At 37.2% G+C, this 15,947-nt stretch overlaps 1 protein-coding gene across 1 annotated transcript; it reads right to left on the reverse strand.

The window, feature by feature from the left end:
* Positions 1 to 8,078: 8,078 nt before the first annotated feature.
* LOC121425676 (glutamine amidotransferase-like class 1 domain-containing protein 3A, mitochondrial) lies at positions 8,079 to 12,183 on the reverse strand. The gene is made up of 6 exons (XM_041621835.1): positions 12,088 to 12,183; positions 11,515 to 11,628; positions 10,575 to 10,694; positions 9,870 to 9,962; positions 9,126 to 9,282; positions 8,079 to 8,315 (listed from the first exon to the last, which is right to left on the reverse strand). The coding sequence occupies exons 2-6, from the start codon at positions 11,562 to 11,564 to the stop codon at positions 8,193 to 8,195; spliced, it is 543 nt and encodes a 180-aa protein (XP_041477769.1). The 5' UTR covers positions 11,565 to 11,628; positions 12,088 to 12,183; the 3' UTR covers positions 8,079 to 8,192.
* Positions 12,184 to 15,947: the final 3,764 nt, after the last annotated feature.

The raw sequence follows: 15,947 nt of genomic DNA on the forward strand, positions 1-15,947 counted from the left end.
AAGGCCCATAGAACCTACACATGTTTTATATTTTATGAAGTTATCTTAAAAACACAAGGTGCCTGAAGAACCGTAGAGAGACAAATTTTCGCCCGTGACTAGTACAGGGCTGCTTCACCACTACACTAATGTTTCATGAATATTCACCGGTTTTATAGGCCCTATAGGCGTAGTCCATAGTTATATACATCTCTATGGCGTAGTCTGACTCGAATATCCTAATTCTCACCGCCCTCTCGCGTTGGGTGCGCAAGTACTGACGAAGTCCCCCCACACTGATCAGTGCCCCCCCCCCCCCGCCAACAGCGGTGGACCGTTTTTTTGTAATGATAGTCATAAACGCCTATATTTTTTTTCATATCTACAGTTTCCTCTTCACCCAGGTGTAGTAAATGGGTACCCGGGTATGAAGGAAGGAAGCTCCTTGAATACTGGTGCCCGATCAGGATCAGCATTTGTTTTTATTAAGTGCTATAATAATTATCATTTTTATAATGAGAGGCCTATATACATACGCGGTATAGTCAGTTGCTCCACGGTTTACTTCGTAAATCAGCTGACACGTGCTTTTGATTCTCCCTCGGTATGTCTCCTTGTGGGAAGTCGAAGTGATGATCAGGGGCTGATCAAGGATTTTCCAGGGGGGCATTTTTAGAGGAAAATTTTGACAACCCCCCCCCCACTAAAGAGAGAAGATCTTCACTTCACCATGTACACCGTTCGTGGTTTATTTTGTTCCAAGAAAAATATGACAATTAAAAAAAATGAATTTAATTAGTCAATGCATCAATCCACCCTGGATGTTCAAGTTTGACGCTGACCCACCAGGACATGATCCGTCCGAGGAGAAGGAATTTGGAGCTGAATACAGAGTCATAATGACTTCGTTCAGCCATTAGGTATCCAGAAGTAAAAAGTCATCATGCACTGGCCTATAATGTAATGCATGGCCTATTCTGATTATCATTATTATTCCATTTTTTTTAGTGTGCCTCTCAAATCCGCCACTTAGGATGATGGCGGTGATTTACAGCATTATAGGCCCTAACCTATAGATTCATATTTCTTTTTATGACGTCAGTTGCCCGAGTTGCTGCATCATAATGAATGATTATATGCAATCTAATTCCAGAAAATAAATTGATTCGGAAAAAGGAATTTGAAAAAAATCGGTTCTTTCGATGCTATTGAGTTTCAGTTTTTTTTTCTTCTATAAAATCAGTTACATAACAACGCATCATATAGCCTATATAGGCCTCTGATATAAGGATAATTTTATAGGCCTACTGAAATCACAAGTACGTCATTCAATAATTTACTACAAAAATAATTTCAGTCATAAATCGGAATTAATGAATATTGTTATCTATATGACATAATAGACCTCAGAATGACCACATCATTCACCTTTTTTTTTCTGGCGTATATCGCCAATATTTTGGACAGAGGCTGTCTTCTATTATTTTTATCGAAAACTTTGGAGGAAAGGAGGGGTGAGTGAGCCAAAAAGAAAGAGACGGGGGAGGCCCAGGGGAGGAGAGAGGGTGTGGGGATACTATACAGTGCGTCCCAGAAAAAACGAAACCGAGATTTAGCGAAGATTTTATCATACCTTAATCATACAATAGACAAATGACCTACCAATTTAAAGCTGAGAATCTCCTCTTTCAATTCATATTACTTAGATTATTTCTCATTCACGCATGAGTGAGCAAAAACAATTCGAAGAAAGGATGCCAAAAAGTCATTTGGCGGGGGGTATCTGAATTTCAAAAAGAAAATCACATGACTAAAAAGTTCAGTATCTGCGCTTTTGTTTGATACCTTAATCACAGAAAATGGTCAAGAAGAAAAAAGTTATGATCCTTCGAAACAATGCTTGTATTTCCATAATCTCATTAAAATAGTGTGTTTTCACCGGTTTCCCACAGAAGCTATCGCATGGTTATCGTCAACTAAACGGAGTGTCGAGTGACTCGGAACGCTAGCCTGTAAAAACCTCTTCATTTTATGAAATTATTGAAATTCAGGCTTTATTTAAAAAACCAGAACTTTGTTATTTCTTGCCATTTTCTGTAATTTAGGTATCAAATTAAAGAGCAGATATTGAACTTTTTAAAAATGTGGTTTTCTTTTTAAAACCCAGATACGGCCCGCCAAGTGACTTTTTGGTTTCCCTTTTTCAAATTGTTTTTGCTCACTCATGCGTCCATAAAAATAATCTAAGTAATTTCAGATGAAAAAGGAGATTCTAAACATTAAAATGGTAGGTCATTTGTCTACTGTTTCTGTGATTAAGTTATAATAAATCATCGATAAATTTCGGTTTCGTTTTTTTGTGAGACGCACTGTTTATGGTGCCGGGCTATTGTGATAAAAATCGCGAAGAGCAAATTCGTTCGGAATATCATTGTACCGATATTTTCGCGGACGAGTTGTTTAGTGTCTACACAAGAGACACTTCGGCGACTCGATTATGATTCTTGTGGTCAGGCCTCGGAAGGTTGTAAACAAAGATCAAAGGAGGATGGTATGCATGTAACGGACCACGGATTGTAAACAAAACAAAAATAAAGACAACATAAAAAAAGACCACTCTACACTGTATGAGTTTTTTTGTATGGTAAAACCATAGAGCTAAAAGCTCTATCGTAAAACGAAATATTTCTCTTCTTCTTAGACAGCGGAACTTACCTATCTATCTATCTATATATCTATCTGATCTATCTATCTATCTATATCTATCTATATATGCTATCTGTCTAGGTTATCTATCTATCTAGGCTATCTATCTATCCATCCATCCATCCATCCATCCATCCATCCATCCATCCATCCATCCATCCATCCATCCATCTATCTATCTATCCATCCATCTATCTACACGTACGCCTATTATCCAGGAGCTGATCCACATTTTTATCAGAAGGGAGGCCGGAAAAAAAGCCCTGAAGAAAGTCATGAAAGTGTCATCAAACAGTACCCCTATCGGGAGCTCAGAAGAGCTAAATCATTCTGGAGGGGGTGGGGGTCGTCCTAACTGACTGGAGGTTTAGATTTATCCTCATTGGCACTCAGCAGTTGCATAATGAGCTCTTAACAATTTTGAGGGGGCAAGATATAATAACGAATATAGAGTAAAAGTTCTAGATTTGAGCAAGCGCCAAGCAAATCTTTCACCTTTTAAAAATCGAATTATTGGACAGATTTTGACATGATCTCATTCTTTCCCGATCTTTTCCTTTTCTCCCTCTTTTTATTTTGTTTTGGTCCGTGAACATTTATGGGGAGGAGGCATTGTTCCCAAAGCCCCCATCTAGTGTTTTGTCCATGAGAGAGGACATTAAGCCTTAATTAGTCCTCTGGTTGCTGGATGACAAGCATTCATGCTTTATATTAGCAACTCTGTTTAAAATCACAACCGATACCATTGTGACCTACTTGAAAGGTTGCCATCCCCCCTAATCTCATTTTCTTCACTTTTTCTCCATCCTTTCATTTTTTTCTCCTTCTTCTTCTTTAAAGTATATTCATCCCCTTTCTCTTTTTTTTGTGGGGGGGGGGGGGTGCAGACAGACAATAGGCGCCGTGGCTTTAGGCCCTGAATCTACATGTAATATTTCTCTTTATGATCTATTTATTCAGTAGGGTAAAGACTTTTTAGCTCCTAGATTAATCACAACAAATTTTGTGGAGAAAAAAAAAACATCAACTGATGTTTTTTTTAAAATCCTTTTATGATCTATATTTCGGCCAATTAATTTCCTTTCCCCACTAGTTTTGCTATATTGTCATTGCGGAGGGTAGCGTGTAGGGCCGTTTCGTTTTGCCACGGTCCCTTTCTTCCCCTCTTAATTTTTTTTTATTTCTCTTCCTTCCCCCTTATCTTCTCTCTCCTTTTCTCCATCCCCTGGGCTCCCTCCCTTTCTCTCCTTGTGTTAAGGGAGGGGGCCTATGCAAAAGTATAACTGCAGGTTGATTACGGAATCCACACCGTAATATTCATATCACAGCGAAACCCCCCACACCATAAATTAGAGGAATATAGCACAAGACACATAAACCCACCAATCAAACTTTACAAGCGTTATATTCAATATTTTTATATGACATAGAACAATTTTTTTCTATTTTGAAAAGTAAACAGTACCGTTAAACAATTACATTTGATTGGTGATCTTCCGGGAGGGCCGGGGGGGGGGGTCCAGGGGCCTAACAGGGGTCGGTGGTCAAGAGCCAAAAATTTTCCTGGTCATATCATGGTATGAACAGGCAGTGGCGTAATGAGGCCAAAAATTTCCCTTTAGTGAAAATGATATCTTATACTTTTCCTTTGCTTTTCTTTCTTTCCTCATTTCCTATTTTTTCTTGGTTGTAAATCTTGTTGGGGTCATGGCCCAAATCCTTCCATCTGTACACCAGTGCTAAGCGGCAGGAGTCCGGGGCGGAGACCCCTGGAATCTCTTGATATTAAAGCCATTTTAAATCTTACAGATGGTCGCTATTTTTAATCAAATTGTGGATATATAGCTTTTACACAACACTTTCATTCGATGCAGTTGCATAATAAACCGAATATTTTTGAGGGGACACAACATACCAGATGTCGGAACGTCGCGACAGCGAGCCAGAAAAAGAAATTGAGCTTTTGAAATGAAATTCTATTTGTGATAGATTTTTTTAAAATTTTATTCAGCAAATCATATTCATTTTTCCTTCATTCTCTTGGCTGTGGAAATAAGCCCCCAAGTAGATTTGGATATCTAGTCAAAGCAAACCTTAAAGGCCTTTTAAGAGGCTTTTTAACTCTTGCCAGCGTGAAGATTTACAAAGGTAGTGACATAACCGTGGATATGTCTAGCCTATGGCTAAATACTTCAGTTTTGTCCCGATGACGACCGTTCTTTCAAAACATTTAGCAAGCTTATAGACTTCATATACAATATTTTATGCCATCTTTCTTCCCGTTCTTTATTTTCATTCCTCGGCTGCCCGGTCGTGATATTAACTTCAGCTCTTTTCTTCATTTTCCGATCTAACTTTTGGATCATTCCATTCTACCTTCATTTCCCAATTATTATTTTGCCATCTTTTAATTCATTTCCCTTTCGTATAAGTATTTCGAGATGGTTTGTTCTTTCCTTCCGTTTTCCTTTTTTATGTCTTTTTTCGTAATTTCTGTTCACTTCTTCTTTTTCCTTTCCTCCTTTTCTTTCCCTTTCTCTTTCTTACTTTCCCCTTGTTTTTTTATTTTCCCGGTGAAATCCTCCAGGGGGGGGGGGGGGAGACCTTGTCTCTAGTATCAGATCATATTCAATTGACTTTGCTGAGATTAGTGGTTTTCGATTGTGAACACGCAAAAAAAGAGATAAGGAGGGAATGAATATAATTCTATTATTACTATTTCATTTATGTATTTATTATTATTTTTTTTGGGGGGGGGGGAGGAAGATGTGTAATTTCGTGGATTTATATTACAAGAAAATCAAACCCTCGGAACAAGCCATCTTGTGTAAAAGCATAAAATAAAGGAGTATGCGTAAATGAAAGATTGAGAACAATTAGACAAACAAGAATATTATGAGCATTTGAACGCTGGTATATCATGAGTATCATGGAGATCCTCCTATTGCAACCAAGATTTGTGATGTCACACTTGTACAACTCTCCCCTTAATACACTGAAAATATACCCAAACATGCATTTCTGTTCATTCTGACAGTACAAACTCTTGTCTATTACATGCCCTACTATATGGAAAGAAGGGCCCTGTCTTACAAAGAGTTACGATTGATTCGATCAATCATAACTCTATGGAAATCCATGAGTGTCATGACAATGTACTTTGTATGCAAAGAGAAGTGCAATGAATTTTCAAGAAAAGAATGAATGCAAGAATATACATCATAGCTAATAGTTTGAACAAATATGCATAATAGATGTTGACGTTGCTGGCTGTCCATAGTTGCGATTGATCGGATCAATTGTATCTCTTTGTAAGACGGGGCCCAGTGGATAGACGTGACAAAAATGAGAACTTGAAGTAAATTAATCAACACCACAATAATCACTATCATCACCACCACCACATTCATCACCAACATCAACATTATCACTACCACTGCAATTTTCATTTTTCAATGGTAGTACCAAATAGATATCTGTTCCAAGATGCAGAATCACAATCATCATCACTCTCATCAATTAACTATAATTACATTAGTATCATTACAATCATGGTCATCACTATCACAATGATCATCATTCATTGCTGCAACTACACTTATAACAGCATAACCATCACCATTACTGCATCATAACCAGCACTGTAATTTATGGTAACTATAACATTTGTTCAGATGCAAGAGTCAGTTTCAATCTGTTTTATCAAAGTGAAAAATCAAACCCCTAAAAAAATCAGAGAAATGTAGCAAAAGAAAAACAAACAAACAAACAAACAATCAAACTTTACAAGCATTTATTTAAAGTTTTCACATGATACAGACAAAATATTTTTCTTCACATTCATAAACTTTAGAAGTTTCATTTACATCTGTTCTGTGCAGGTTGGAGAACAAGGCCCAAATCATAAATACAACTACTTTGAGCAGTATTAAAAGTCTAAAATCACCCAAACTATCTCACGATTCAAGCACTGCAGTTTTTCTGTCATGATCTGAGATGAAATAACTGGGTGAAGTATAAATTGCATTTTCATTCAGTGAATACAAACATTTTTTTTTCATTATATAACTTGAAAAGTACAGAGAACTTTAAGGTAATTGCATTAAATCAATGGGTTTAATCCATTACTAATATCGAAATTCAATTACAGCCCAACTTATCTGGATTCCTGGAATAAAGTGTTGGATTTTCTGGTAAGTTTCCTATTCATTCTTCATCCAAATTTGAAAACCCTTTTATTTTATCTTATCCAAAGAACCACATACATACGGGTCGTGTGGTCCAGTGGTTAGAGCATTGGACTCATAATCGCAAGGTTGTGAGTTCGAATCCCAACTCTGCAATTGTCTCCACTTTGATAAAAAGGCCCAAGAGTGATATCTGTCGTCTATTACGTCAGCCACTATGACTATCAACCTAGACGTAAAATGTTTCCAAGGTAACTGGTTCTATACCAGCTTGGCGTTTACCAGCAATAATTGCTGTCCTGCCGAGTTCCTACGGGAGTTAACCACAAACAGAAACAGAAATTGTTGATACTTTAATTACAATTATCCACAATGCCAAGGAAATAGATTTTAAAGACATATTGAAATAGACTCCAGTACACAGTAAATTTTCATAGAAAGTGTACCTCTACCTCACTCTCATATACCCGGCAGGATTAATTCATTGAATGCATGAGCGGCATATTGAGCTACAGCCGGGGTAATAATAATAATAGGGATGCCAGAAAAGGGCCTGAAAATCACCTAGAATACAATATTTTGTACACAAAAATGCTAGAACTATGGCCTGAAAATAAATTGCCACAGAATGAATTCAGGCTTTTGTCTGAAAACTGGCATCCCTTGAACAATAACACACATCTGAATAAAATATTTCTAGATAGATGGCGCTATATAAATGGCTATTATAATTATTATATGATAAAGTAACATAATATCTAAAATCAACTAACTTTAAGATGATTTCATGCATATTTTTGTTTAAAATGCTGAACACAAACTAATGATGTCATGGAAGTAATCATTCATTATGTCTGAGCTGAAATTGCAACAATTTGTAACTATCAAAGCAGTTTGGATTATAAAAGAAACAATTGGCACAATTAACCGATGATTGTCACTGTCAAGATAGTCAAGATCACAATTGCAAGCATTCATCATTCCAATATCTGTTGTATGGTTGTCTTTGCAAGACAGGGCCATGTCTTACAAAGAGTTACAATTGATCCGATCAACCTCAAGTATATGGAATTCCATCAAAATCATATTTTTTTAATCAGGAAATTTGCACAATGTTGTTTGTAAACAAAGAGAAGCACACTGAATTTTCAGAAAAATATAGATGTATAAATATACATCATATCTCAAAAACATTATGAACAAATATTTTAGATGTTGATGTTGCTGGCTCTCCATAGTTGACTTGTGGTTGATTAGATTAATCATAACTCTTTGCATGACGGGGGCCCAGAACTTTATTTGAACTCTTTAAGAGGGGTTTCAGCAAAGTTTAAGGACTCCGTTGACCATGCTTCCAACGCTGTCAAAGATCTCATGAACCTTGGTTTCACACATGAATGCAGGGGCTGTCACAATCTTGTTCTCCTCATCGACATGGGCTTCGTACAAACAAAACAATAGTCAAGGAAGATGGTCATGTTTGTAGAATTTCAGTTCCATCAGAATGACACACTACAATGTGACAAACCCGTATGAAGCAATCATGTTTTACAAAAAGGCTGAATATCTCTTAATCGTTCCTTGCTTCATTATCAGTATATTTGCACTTCTTTCTTTCTTTCTTTCCTTCTTTCTTTCTTTCTTTCTTTCTTTCTTTCTTTCAAAGCACCTTGGGCACTCTGCGTAGTGGATATGGCACTTTCCATATCCCATCTATTATTATCATCATTATTATTGCATCTAGTACCATAATGCCCTGTACTATCATAAACAAGATTAACCTTTCAATTGATATTACTTTTAGGTCTCATGCAGAAAATAAACTGAAAAGTAATATAATTGAATTAAAGATTTGATTGTATCTCGTTAAGTGACAGGGCACTGAATAACAAAGAAAGCCTGAAAGATTAGAACAATGCATCAAAGATGAGTACAACAATATGTATTACATAAGATAATAAATGTGTGAAAAACAGTGGTGAAATGATTATATCTAGGATATGAGATAAATAAGCATGATATGACCCCCATCTTTTCTATCTTTTAAATGTACACTACACTGGATATTTAAACAACTTTTCAAAGAGTTCAAACTGGACATACTTAGAATTGCATCAACAGGATAAAAAGTGATCAATAGAAATATGCAGAATGTCTACCCCTCATTTATATCACTGTTAATGAAGAAGTATCTTTAGATTGCAAGAAAAAACAACAAACAAAACCTAACCATATACTACAATGAAAGGATATTGTGACATCTTTGGCAACATGCTTTGCCCCCATCTCTTGTATTGCTTTAGCTGTTCCACCGTATGGCCACCTTCCGCCTTCCTCAGATTCGTGGCCAACCGTTACACTACAGCCTGGGATAACCTTGGCAGCAAGGACTGGTGAAATGCAGCACAGACTATGAAGTATAATCAATGGCATAAAGATCATTAATCCTTACATTACATAATTAAAAAAGCCCCAAAGTTACACGAAGTCAATTACTGAATAGAATCAACCTGTGCTAGGTATCGTGAGACCAGTTTCTGCTTGGAGATTATTTTTTTCAAGATTAGCTTAAAGACTAACAAGGACACTCCTTTTGTGTGAAAATTATTATAAGCATTTATGTCCTTTCCAGATGAAGAATATTAAAGCAAAAATGTCTACTGCACAGATTGTTTTTGAGTTGCTTCACCATTCAGGCTGTGGCCAAATAAAGCAGCTGAAATATTTAGGCTGAAATCCCATTTATGCATTTTTGTGTGATGTGCATTTGACACTCATTTTTTTGTCAATTCGGTAAGCTCCATTCTTACTGCTTATGCATTTCTTTGGTGCATTATTATCAACATGTTCCTAATCCTTCTGATTGTTTAAAAAATGAGTAAGACCACTTGTAATTCCCCTAACAAATAACTGCTTAGAGTCATAGTCAAAATACTTTTAATGACAAATACACAAAAATATTTATTCTGTTCGTAGAGTAAACATAGATTGTATTACCCAATTGGTTTTTTAGCTTGGTGGAACTCCTTAAGAACCCTTTCAACATCTGTATTTACGGTACAGCCAGCCCCGTTCACTGCAAAATCACTCCTAGAAGAAAAACAGCCTACAAAGTGAGTTTATCTATTTTCAAGAGGATTAATCTTTACATTTTCAACAGAAAAATAATACAAAAATCATTACACAGTTTACATTCAATAGCAATCTGCAGCTGATGAAATGTATTGATTCTTCCAACTGACAACAATAACACATTTGATCTGTTCCTTTCTGAATTAACACAATGAAGTCTCTGAAAGCAGTGCATATATTTATATACATTGAGAAGGTGATTGAAAATTTAACTTTGATGGTTGCAGAATCACTCTTCCCACTGAATGATGCATTACTCGGGCATTTCAGTTGTATCTAGATCATGATATTCTTCATGTTTCCATCCACTACTGAATAATCTATTTCTACTTCAAAGTGCTCAGACATGAAAACTGAGCATTGATATCATTTCATTCTATTATTTTATCTTTCCTAGCAAGCTTCTCCAAATAGATGCAATATGTGTGTCAACAGCTATTAGGCTAATTTACAGATATTTCTTTGAGGGTCTTATTCAAAAGCAATTGAAAAATACATAAAATGAAGAGTAATTGCAATAAAGGGGTGAATGATGATGACGTCAGGATGAATAGACTTTGATACACTTACAAGTTCTTGGCAGCACCAAATCCACCTGGGAAGACCACAGCATCAAAGTCACCACTGCTGAGCCCGGAAAGAGCAGCAATCTTTCCCCGAGCAATACGTGCAGACTCCACCAATACATTCCTACATGAAGGATAGATGTCCATGAAAGAAACAAATTTCAAGTGGATTTCCTTGGCCAATTAAAATGTTCATTTATAACTGATCAGGCTGTCCACTTACAAATACATTAGACATATCATAAATTTCAGTAACTCACTACTTGATACTTTATTGATCAACTTATATTCCTATTATCAGCAATATCAATATCACCACTGCTGCACTTTGCCTTTTAAAGTTCATACAAAATAATAAAGGGATTGATATGAATTTCTCAATTGGTGTGATTTTTACAATTTCATTGTATTGCCAATTTGAGAATTTTAGTGATTATTTTCCTTCATTTTTGTCTCACCTGCATAGCAGAGTGAGACTATAGGCAACGCTTTTCCGTTGGCGATGGCAACGACAGTGTCAACACCAAATCTCAAACGAAGGTTAAGTTTTTGAAAGTATATGGACCTGTTTCATGAAACTTGGCCATAAGTTTGATCTCATAGGCTTAAAAAGTGGATAAACATAGTTATTCTTGAAAAAATAAACCCAGAGATTGAATACTTGGTCTCAACACACTCATAAATTCCCCTCTACATTTTTGGCTATCCACTGTAGTCTTTACATCACTGACATGACCAAATTGGACCTTTCTGATGTAATGATTGGGTCATAGACACTAATATATTTTTGGTGTTTGCTGAGATCAAAATATTAATTTCCAAGTACCTTCTATAAAAAAACATTAATTATCGTTCTTGAAGTCAATATGAAGCACTTAAAGGCGTTGTGTTGAATAAAAATTGTCAATCACTATCATCATTATTAATGGGTTACATTATCTCACCTTGTTTCATTCTCACTTGGCTCTCCTTTGGTGTGGTTTATAACATGCATCTGAGTAACATCTGGAGCAAAGAATGATACGTCAGCTCCACCCCGACTAAGGTGAACCCATACACTGCAACGGAAAAACATTCCCATGGTCAAATTTGGACACCACTTGAGATTTCCTATCATGTAAACTACAATGATTATAGTATTACATCACATCTTTGATTGTTCTTCTTTCATAGAGTTTGAAGTCTATTTTTTAACAAACATGAATTACATTTACTGTTTTGCATAACACATCAGATAGCTAAATACAATATATCCTCAGAGTTTCAGCCAATTCCACACTGACAAGTGGTTTGAAATATGCAATTATATTTTGTTAAATTTCAAAAAGTTTATCCGAGAAAACATGTATTCAGTTAATCCTCTATAGTCAACAACATAATACACATTGTAATGATTTGGAACAGAGTTATTCACACTTTTTTTTTGGGGGGGGGGTGGGTGTTACCAAAACTGGCTTGTAAGTAATTTTACTTGCAAGCCGTATGCATAACTTTTGTAAAAACTAGAGGGATCTTACGCTGAAGCCTCATGAACTTCACTGCCATCATAGACTCCTGATCCTGATAAAACCTGGAAAATATAATAACACTGATTGTAGAAATTAAACTTAAAACATAATGGGTGATTTCAAGTATTGTGTTGGGGTTGGAAGCATTAATTGGATTATGTTTCCTACCTCTAAAACCTACTCTTAGTTTACACAAACAATCCAGTTTACAATATTGACAGCTGTATAAACATCCTTTGACTGAATGACTATCTTTATTTTATGTTTGGTTTTATACTCATGTAAAATTGACTTAACGCTAGTAACACCAACACCAAAACAAAAAGGTGTAGGCGCCTCCACCGCATTGACGAGTGGACATCACGCGTGTCCAAAGAAACATGTAAAAAGGGTATCTTTTTCAAGATAGGGCTCGTTACGTACGTAAACTGATAAGGGTGTAAAAAACACTAAAGCACTGAAAGGTACATGTATTGATGTACATGTTTTGCTAGGAAAGCTATGTGTTTACGGTCCAATTTGCGAGGGTATGAAAATAAAGGGTGCACATTTTGCGCCAAAACTCAGATCAACAGAGGCACTCGACCAAAAAAGTAGTAGGTATGTGCCCAGGCGAGACAAAAAAAAACAGGGGCCTTGGAGCGGGCTTATTGTAAAAAGGAGGGTCCTCGGAACTACAAATGATTGTGAAAATGGGGGTCCGTGCATGGTGGCACAGGCGGGGGGTGCGCTAGCACAGAGGCGTTGGTCGGAAAGCGCTCTGCGGCCGCTTTTCACCATAATTGCAGCTCATTGTAGCAGATCAATACGGCCGGAACGGCGTAAAGGAAAAATATGCCAAGCTTTGGAGCGGATTTCTTACTTCTTTTTTCTCGATAAGATGCTATGCTTTGGAGCGGCTTTCTTTGTTCTTTTAAGACAAAAATGTTATGCATTGTAACAGAAATTTGTTATTTTGAGTGTAAAAATGGGGGTCCCCTTGGTGGCACATACCCACTTACTATTTTATACTGAGTGCCCTCCCCCCCTCCAGTCTGCAGTATGGGCCTAGTAGCTAGTACATACACTGGAATAACCGTCATTTCTAAATTCTGGGGATTTATTTAACATTTTCTGACATTTTACTATTATTATGACATTAATATCATTGACATGAGTCATGAGTGGAGGCTGGAGCCAGTGTAGTTCAGCTGTGAAACAACAAGAGACTGAGAAGCTTGTTTTGGTCTACTCGATCTCGAGTAACTTGACTCACCAATTCACTTGAGTGCAAAGTTAATCAAACAAGCTACGTGTTAAATCCGGTGATTTTGTTCCCGTGTAATTTGAACTAATGTTTCACAAAATCGTGATATCCTTATTTGACATGTGTGCAAAAAGATTGCATGCACCGGTGAATGAAAATGTACTGATGGTGGGCCCCAAGTCTGCGCACCTAACAATTTGAGTTCAGATTTAACATGATTTTTTTCTTATTACACAAAATCTTTGAGTTGATAATGTTCCTTATATTATTAAGAGTAAGTGTACCAAATTTCTCATTAAATATAAAAGAAAATATAGGATTTTCTTGAAAAAACTGCGGGCAGTCATTTTCAGATTGAAAAAACAATCTACCCCATGTCTGCGCACTCATTCACTTTGCACACGTTTCGGGGATTTTGATGACAAAGGCTGCATTTTTTAGGCTGTCACATGAAATGCCCTGAATTTATTATTTTTCCACCATTTTGAGTCGGATTTTTTAATGAATACCTGCCTATGTAACCGGCGTGAAGTTGGTTGGATATTCGATATTCGATATTCAAACTGTGAAGTTGGTTGGATATTCAGGTTCGATATTCAAACGCGCGTGAAGTTGGACAGATATTCAATATTCGATATTCAAAAATTAGGGGTTTTGAAAGCTAGCTAGGGGGTTTAAAAGGTGGAGAACGTCTCGGGCAACCATAAAATAGCTGGCTTGCCCTAATACGAGGGTTTTTTAGGGGACAAAAGTCATTGAATAAAAGGGTTGGAAATTTCTAGTTTAATTTTTTAATTGACCATTTTTTAATTAAAAAAAGTATTTTTTTCAAGGGGCCCCCAGGGATATCCCGACGGCCTAGCCAGGGTAACCAACTATCCTAACTTGTAGAACTTGATTCGGGCAACAAGATAAACACCTGCTTGACCCGGCGCATGCACGGTAAGGTGGCTCAAATTAACAAAATTAAAGGGAATAAAGGGCTATTTAGACCATTTTTTAATTTAAAAAAAGTATTTTTTTCAAGGGGCCCCCAGGGATATCCCGACGGCCTAGCCAGGGTAACCACCTATCCTAACTTGTAGAACTTGATTCGGGCAACAAGATAAACACCTGCTTGACCCGGCGCATGCACATTAAGGGGGCTCAAATTAACAAAATTAAAGGGAATAAAGGGCTATTTAGACCAATTTTTAATTAAAAAAAGTATTTTTTTCAAGGGGCCCCCAGGGATATCCCGACGGCCTAGCCAGGGTAACCACCTATCCTAACTTGTAGAACTTGATTCGGGCAACAAGATAAACACCTGCTTGACCCGGCGCATGCACATTAAGGGGGCTCAAATTAACAAAATTAAAGGGAATAAAGGGCTATTTAGACCATTTTTAATTAAAAAAAGTATTTTTTTCAAGGGGCCCCCAGGGATATCCCGACGGCCTAGCCAGGGTAACCACCTATCCTAACTTGTAGAACTTGATTCGGGCAACAAGATAAACACCTGCTTGACCCGGCGCATGCACATTAAGGGGGCTCAAATTAACAAAATTAAAGGGAATAAAGGGCTATTTAGACCATTTTTTAATTAAAAAATGTATTTTTTTCAAGGGGCCCCCAGGGATATCCCGACGGCCTAGCCAGGGTAACCACCTATCCTAACTTGTAGAACTTGATTCGGGCAACAAGATAAACACCTGCTTGACCCGGCGCATGCACGGTAAGGTTGCTCAAATTAATAAAATTAAAGGGAATAAAGGGCTATTTAGACCATTTTTTAATTAAAAAAATATTTTTTTCAAGGGGCCCCCAGGGATATCCCGACGGCCTAGCCAGGGTAACCACCTATCCTAACTTGTAGAACTTGATTCGGGCAACAAGATAAACACCTGCTTGACCCGGCGCATGCACATTAAGGGGGCTCAAATTAACAAAATTAAAGGGAATAAAGGGCTATTTAGACCATTTTTTAATTAAAAAAAGTATTTTTTTCAAGGGGCCCCCAGGGATATCCCGACGGCCTAGCCAGGGTAACCACCTATCCTAACTTGTAGAACTTGATTCGGGCAACAAGATAAACACCTGCTTGACCCGGCGCATGCACGTTAAGGGGGCTCAAATTAACAAAATTAAAGGGAATAAAGGGCTATTTAGACCATTTTTTAATTAAAAAAATATTTTTTTCAAGGGGCCCCCAGGGATATCCCGACGGCCTAGCCAGGGTAACCACCTATCCTAACTTGTAGAACTTGATTCGGGCAACAAGATAAACACCTGCTTGACCCGGCGCATGCACATTAAGGGGGCTCAAATTAACAAAATTAAAGGGAATAAAGGGCTATTTAGATCATTTTTTAATTAAAAAAAGTATTTTTTTCAAGGGGCCCCCAGGGATATCCCGACGGCCTAGCCAGGGTAACCACCTATCCTAACTTGTAGAACTTGATTCGGGCAACAAGATAAACACCTGCTTGACCCGGCGCATGCACATTAAGGGGGCTCAAATTAACAAAATTAAAGGGAATAAAGGGCTATTTAGACCATTTTTTAATTTAAAAAAGTATTTTTTTCAAGGGGCCCCCAGGGATATCCCGACGGCCTAGCCAGGGTAACCACCTATCCTAACTTG

This window comes from Lytechinus variegatus, chromosome 12, assembly GCF_018143015.1.
Source record: "Lytechinus variegatus isolate NC3 chromosome 12, Lvar_3.0, whole genome shotgun sequence".
NCBI classification, from domain to species: Eukaryota; Metazoa; Echinodermata; class Echinoidea; order Temnopleuroida; family Toxopneustidae; genus Lytechinus; species Lytechinus variegatus.

Bases quoted from the DNA above. Each gene is read 5' to 3' on its own strand.
- LOC121425676 (XM_041621835.1), bottom strand. From the start codon at position 11,564: ATGCATGTTATAAACCACACCAAAGGAGAGCCAAGTGAGAATGAAACA. The intron at 10,695-11,514 runs GTGAGATAATGT...TCCTTCATGTAG, and splicing joins CCAAGTGAGAATGAAACAAG to GAATGTATTGGTGGAGTCTG. The intron at 9,963-10,574 runs GTAAGTGTATCA...TTTTTCTTCTAG, and splicing joins TTTGGTGCTGCCAAGAACTT to GAGTGATTTTGCAGTGAACG.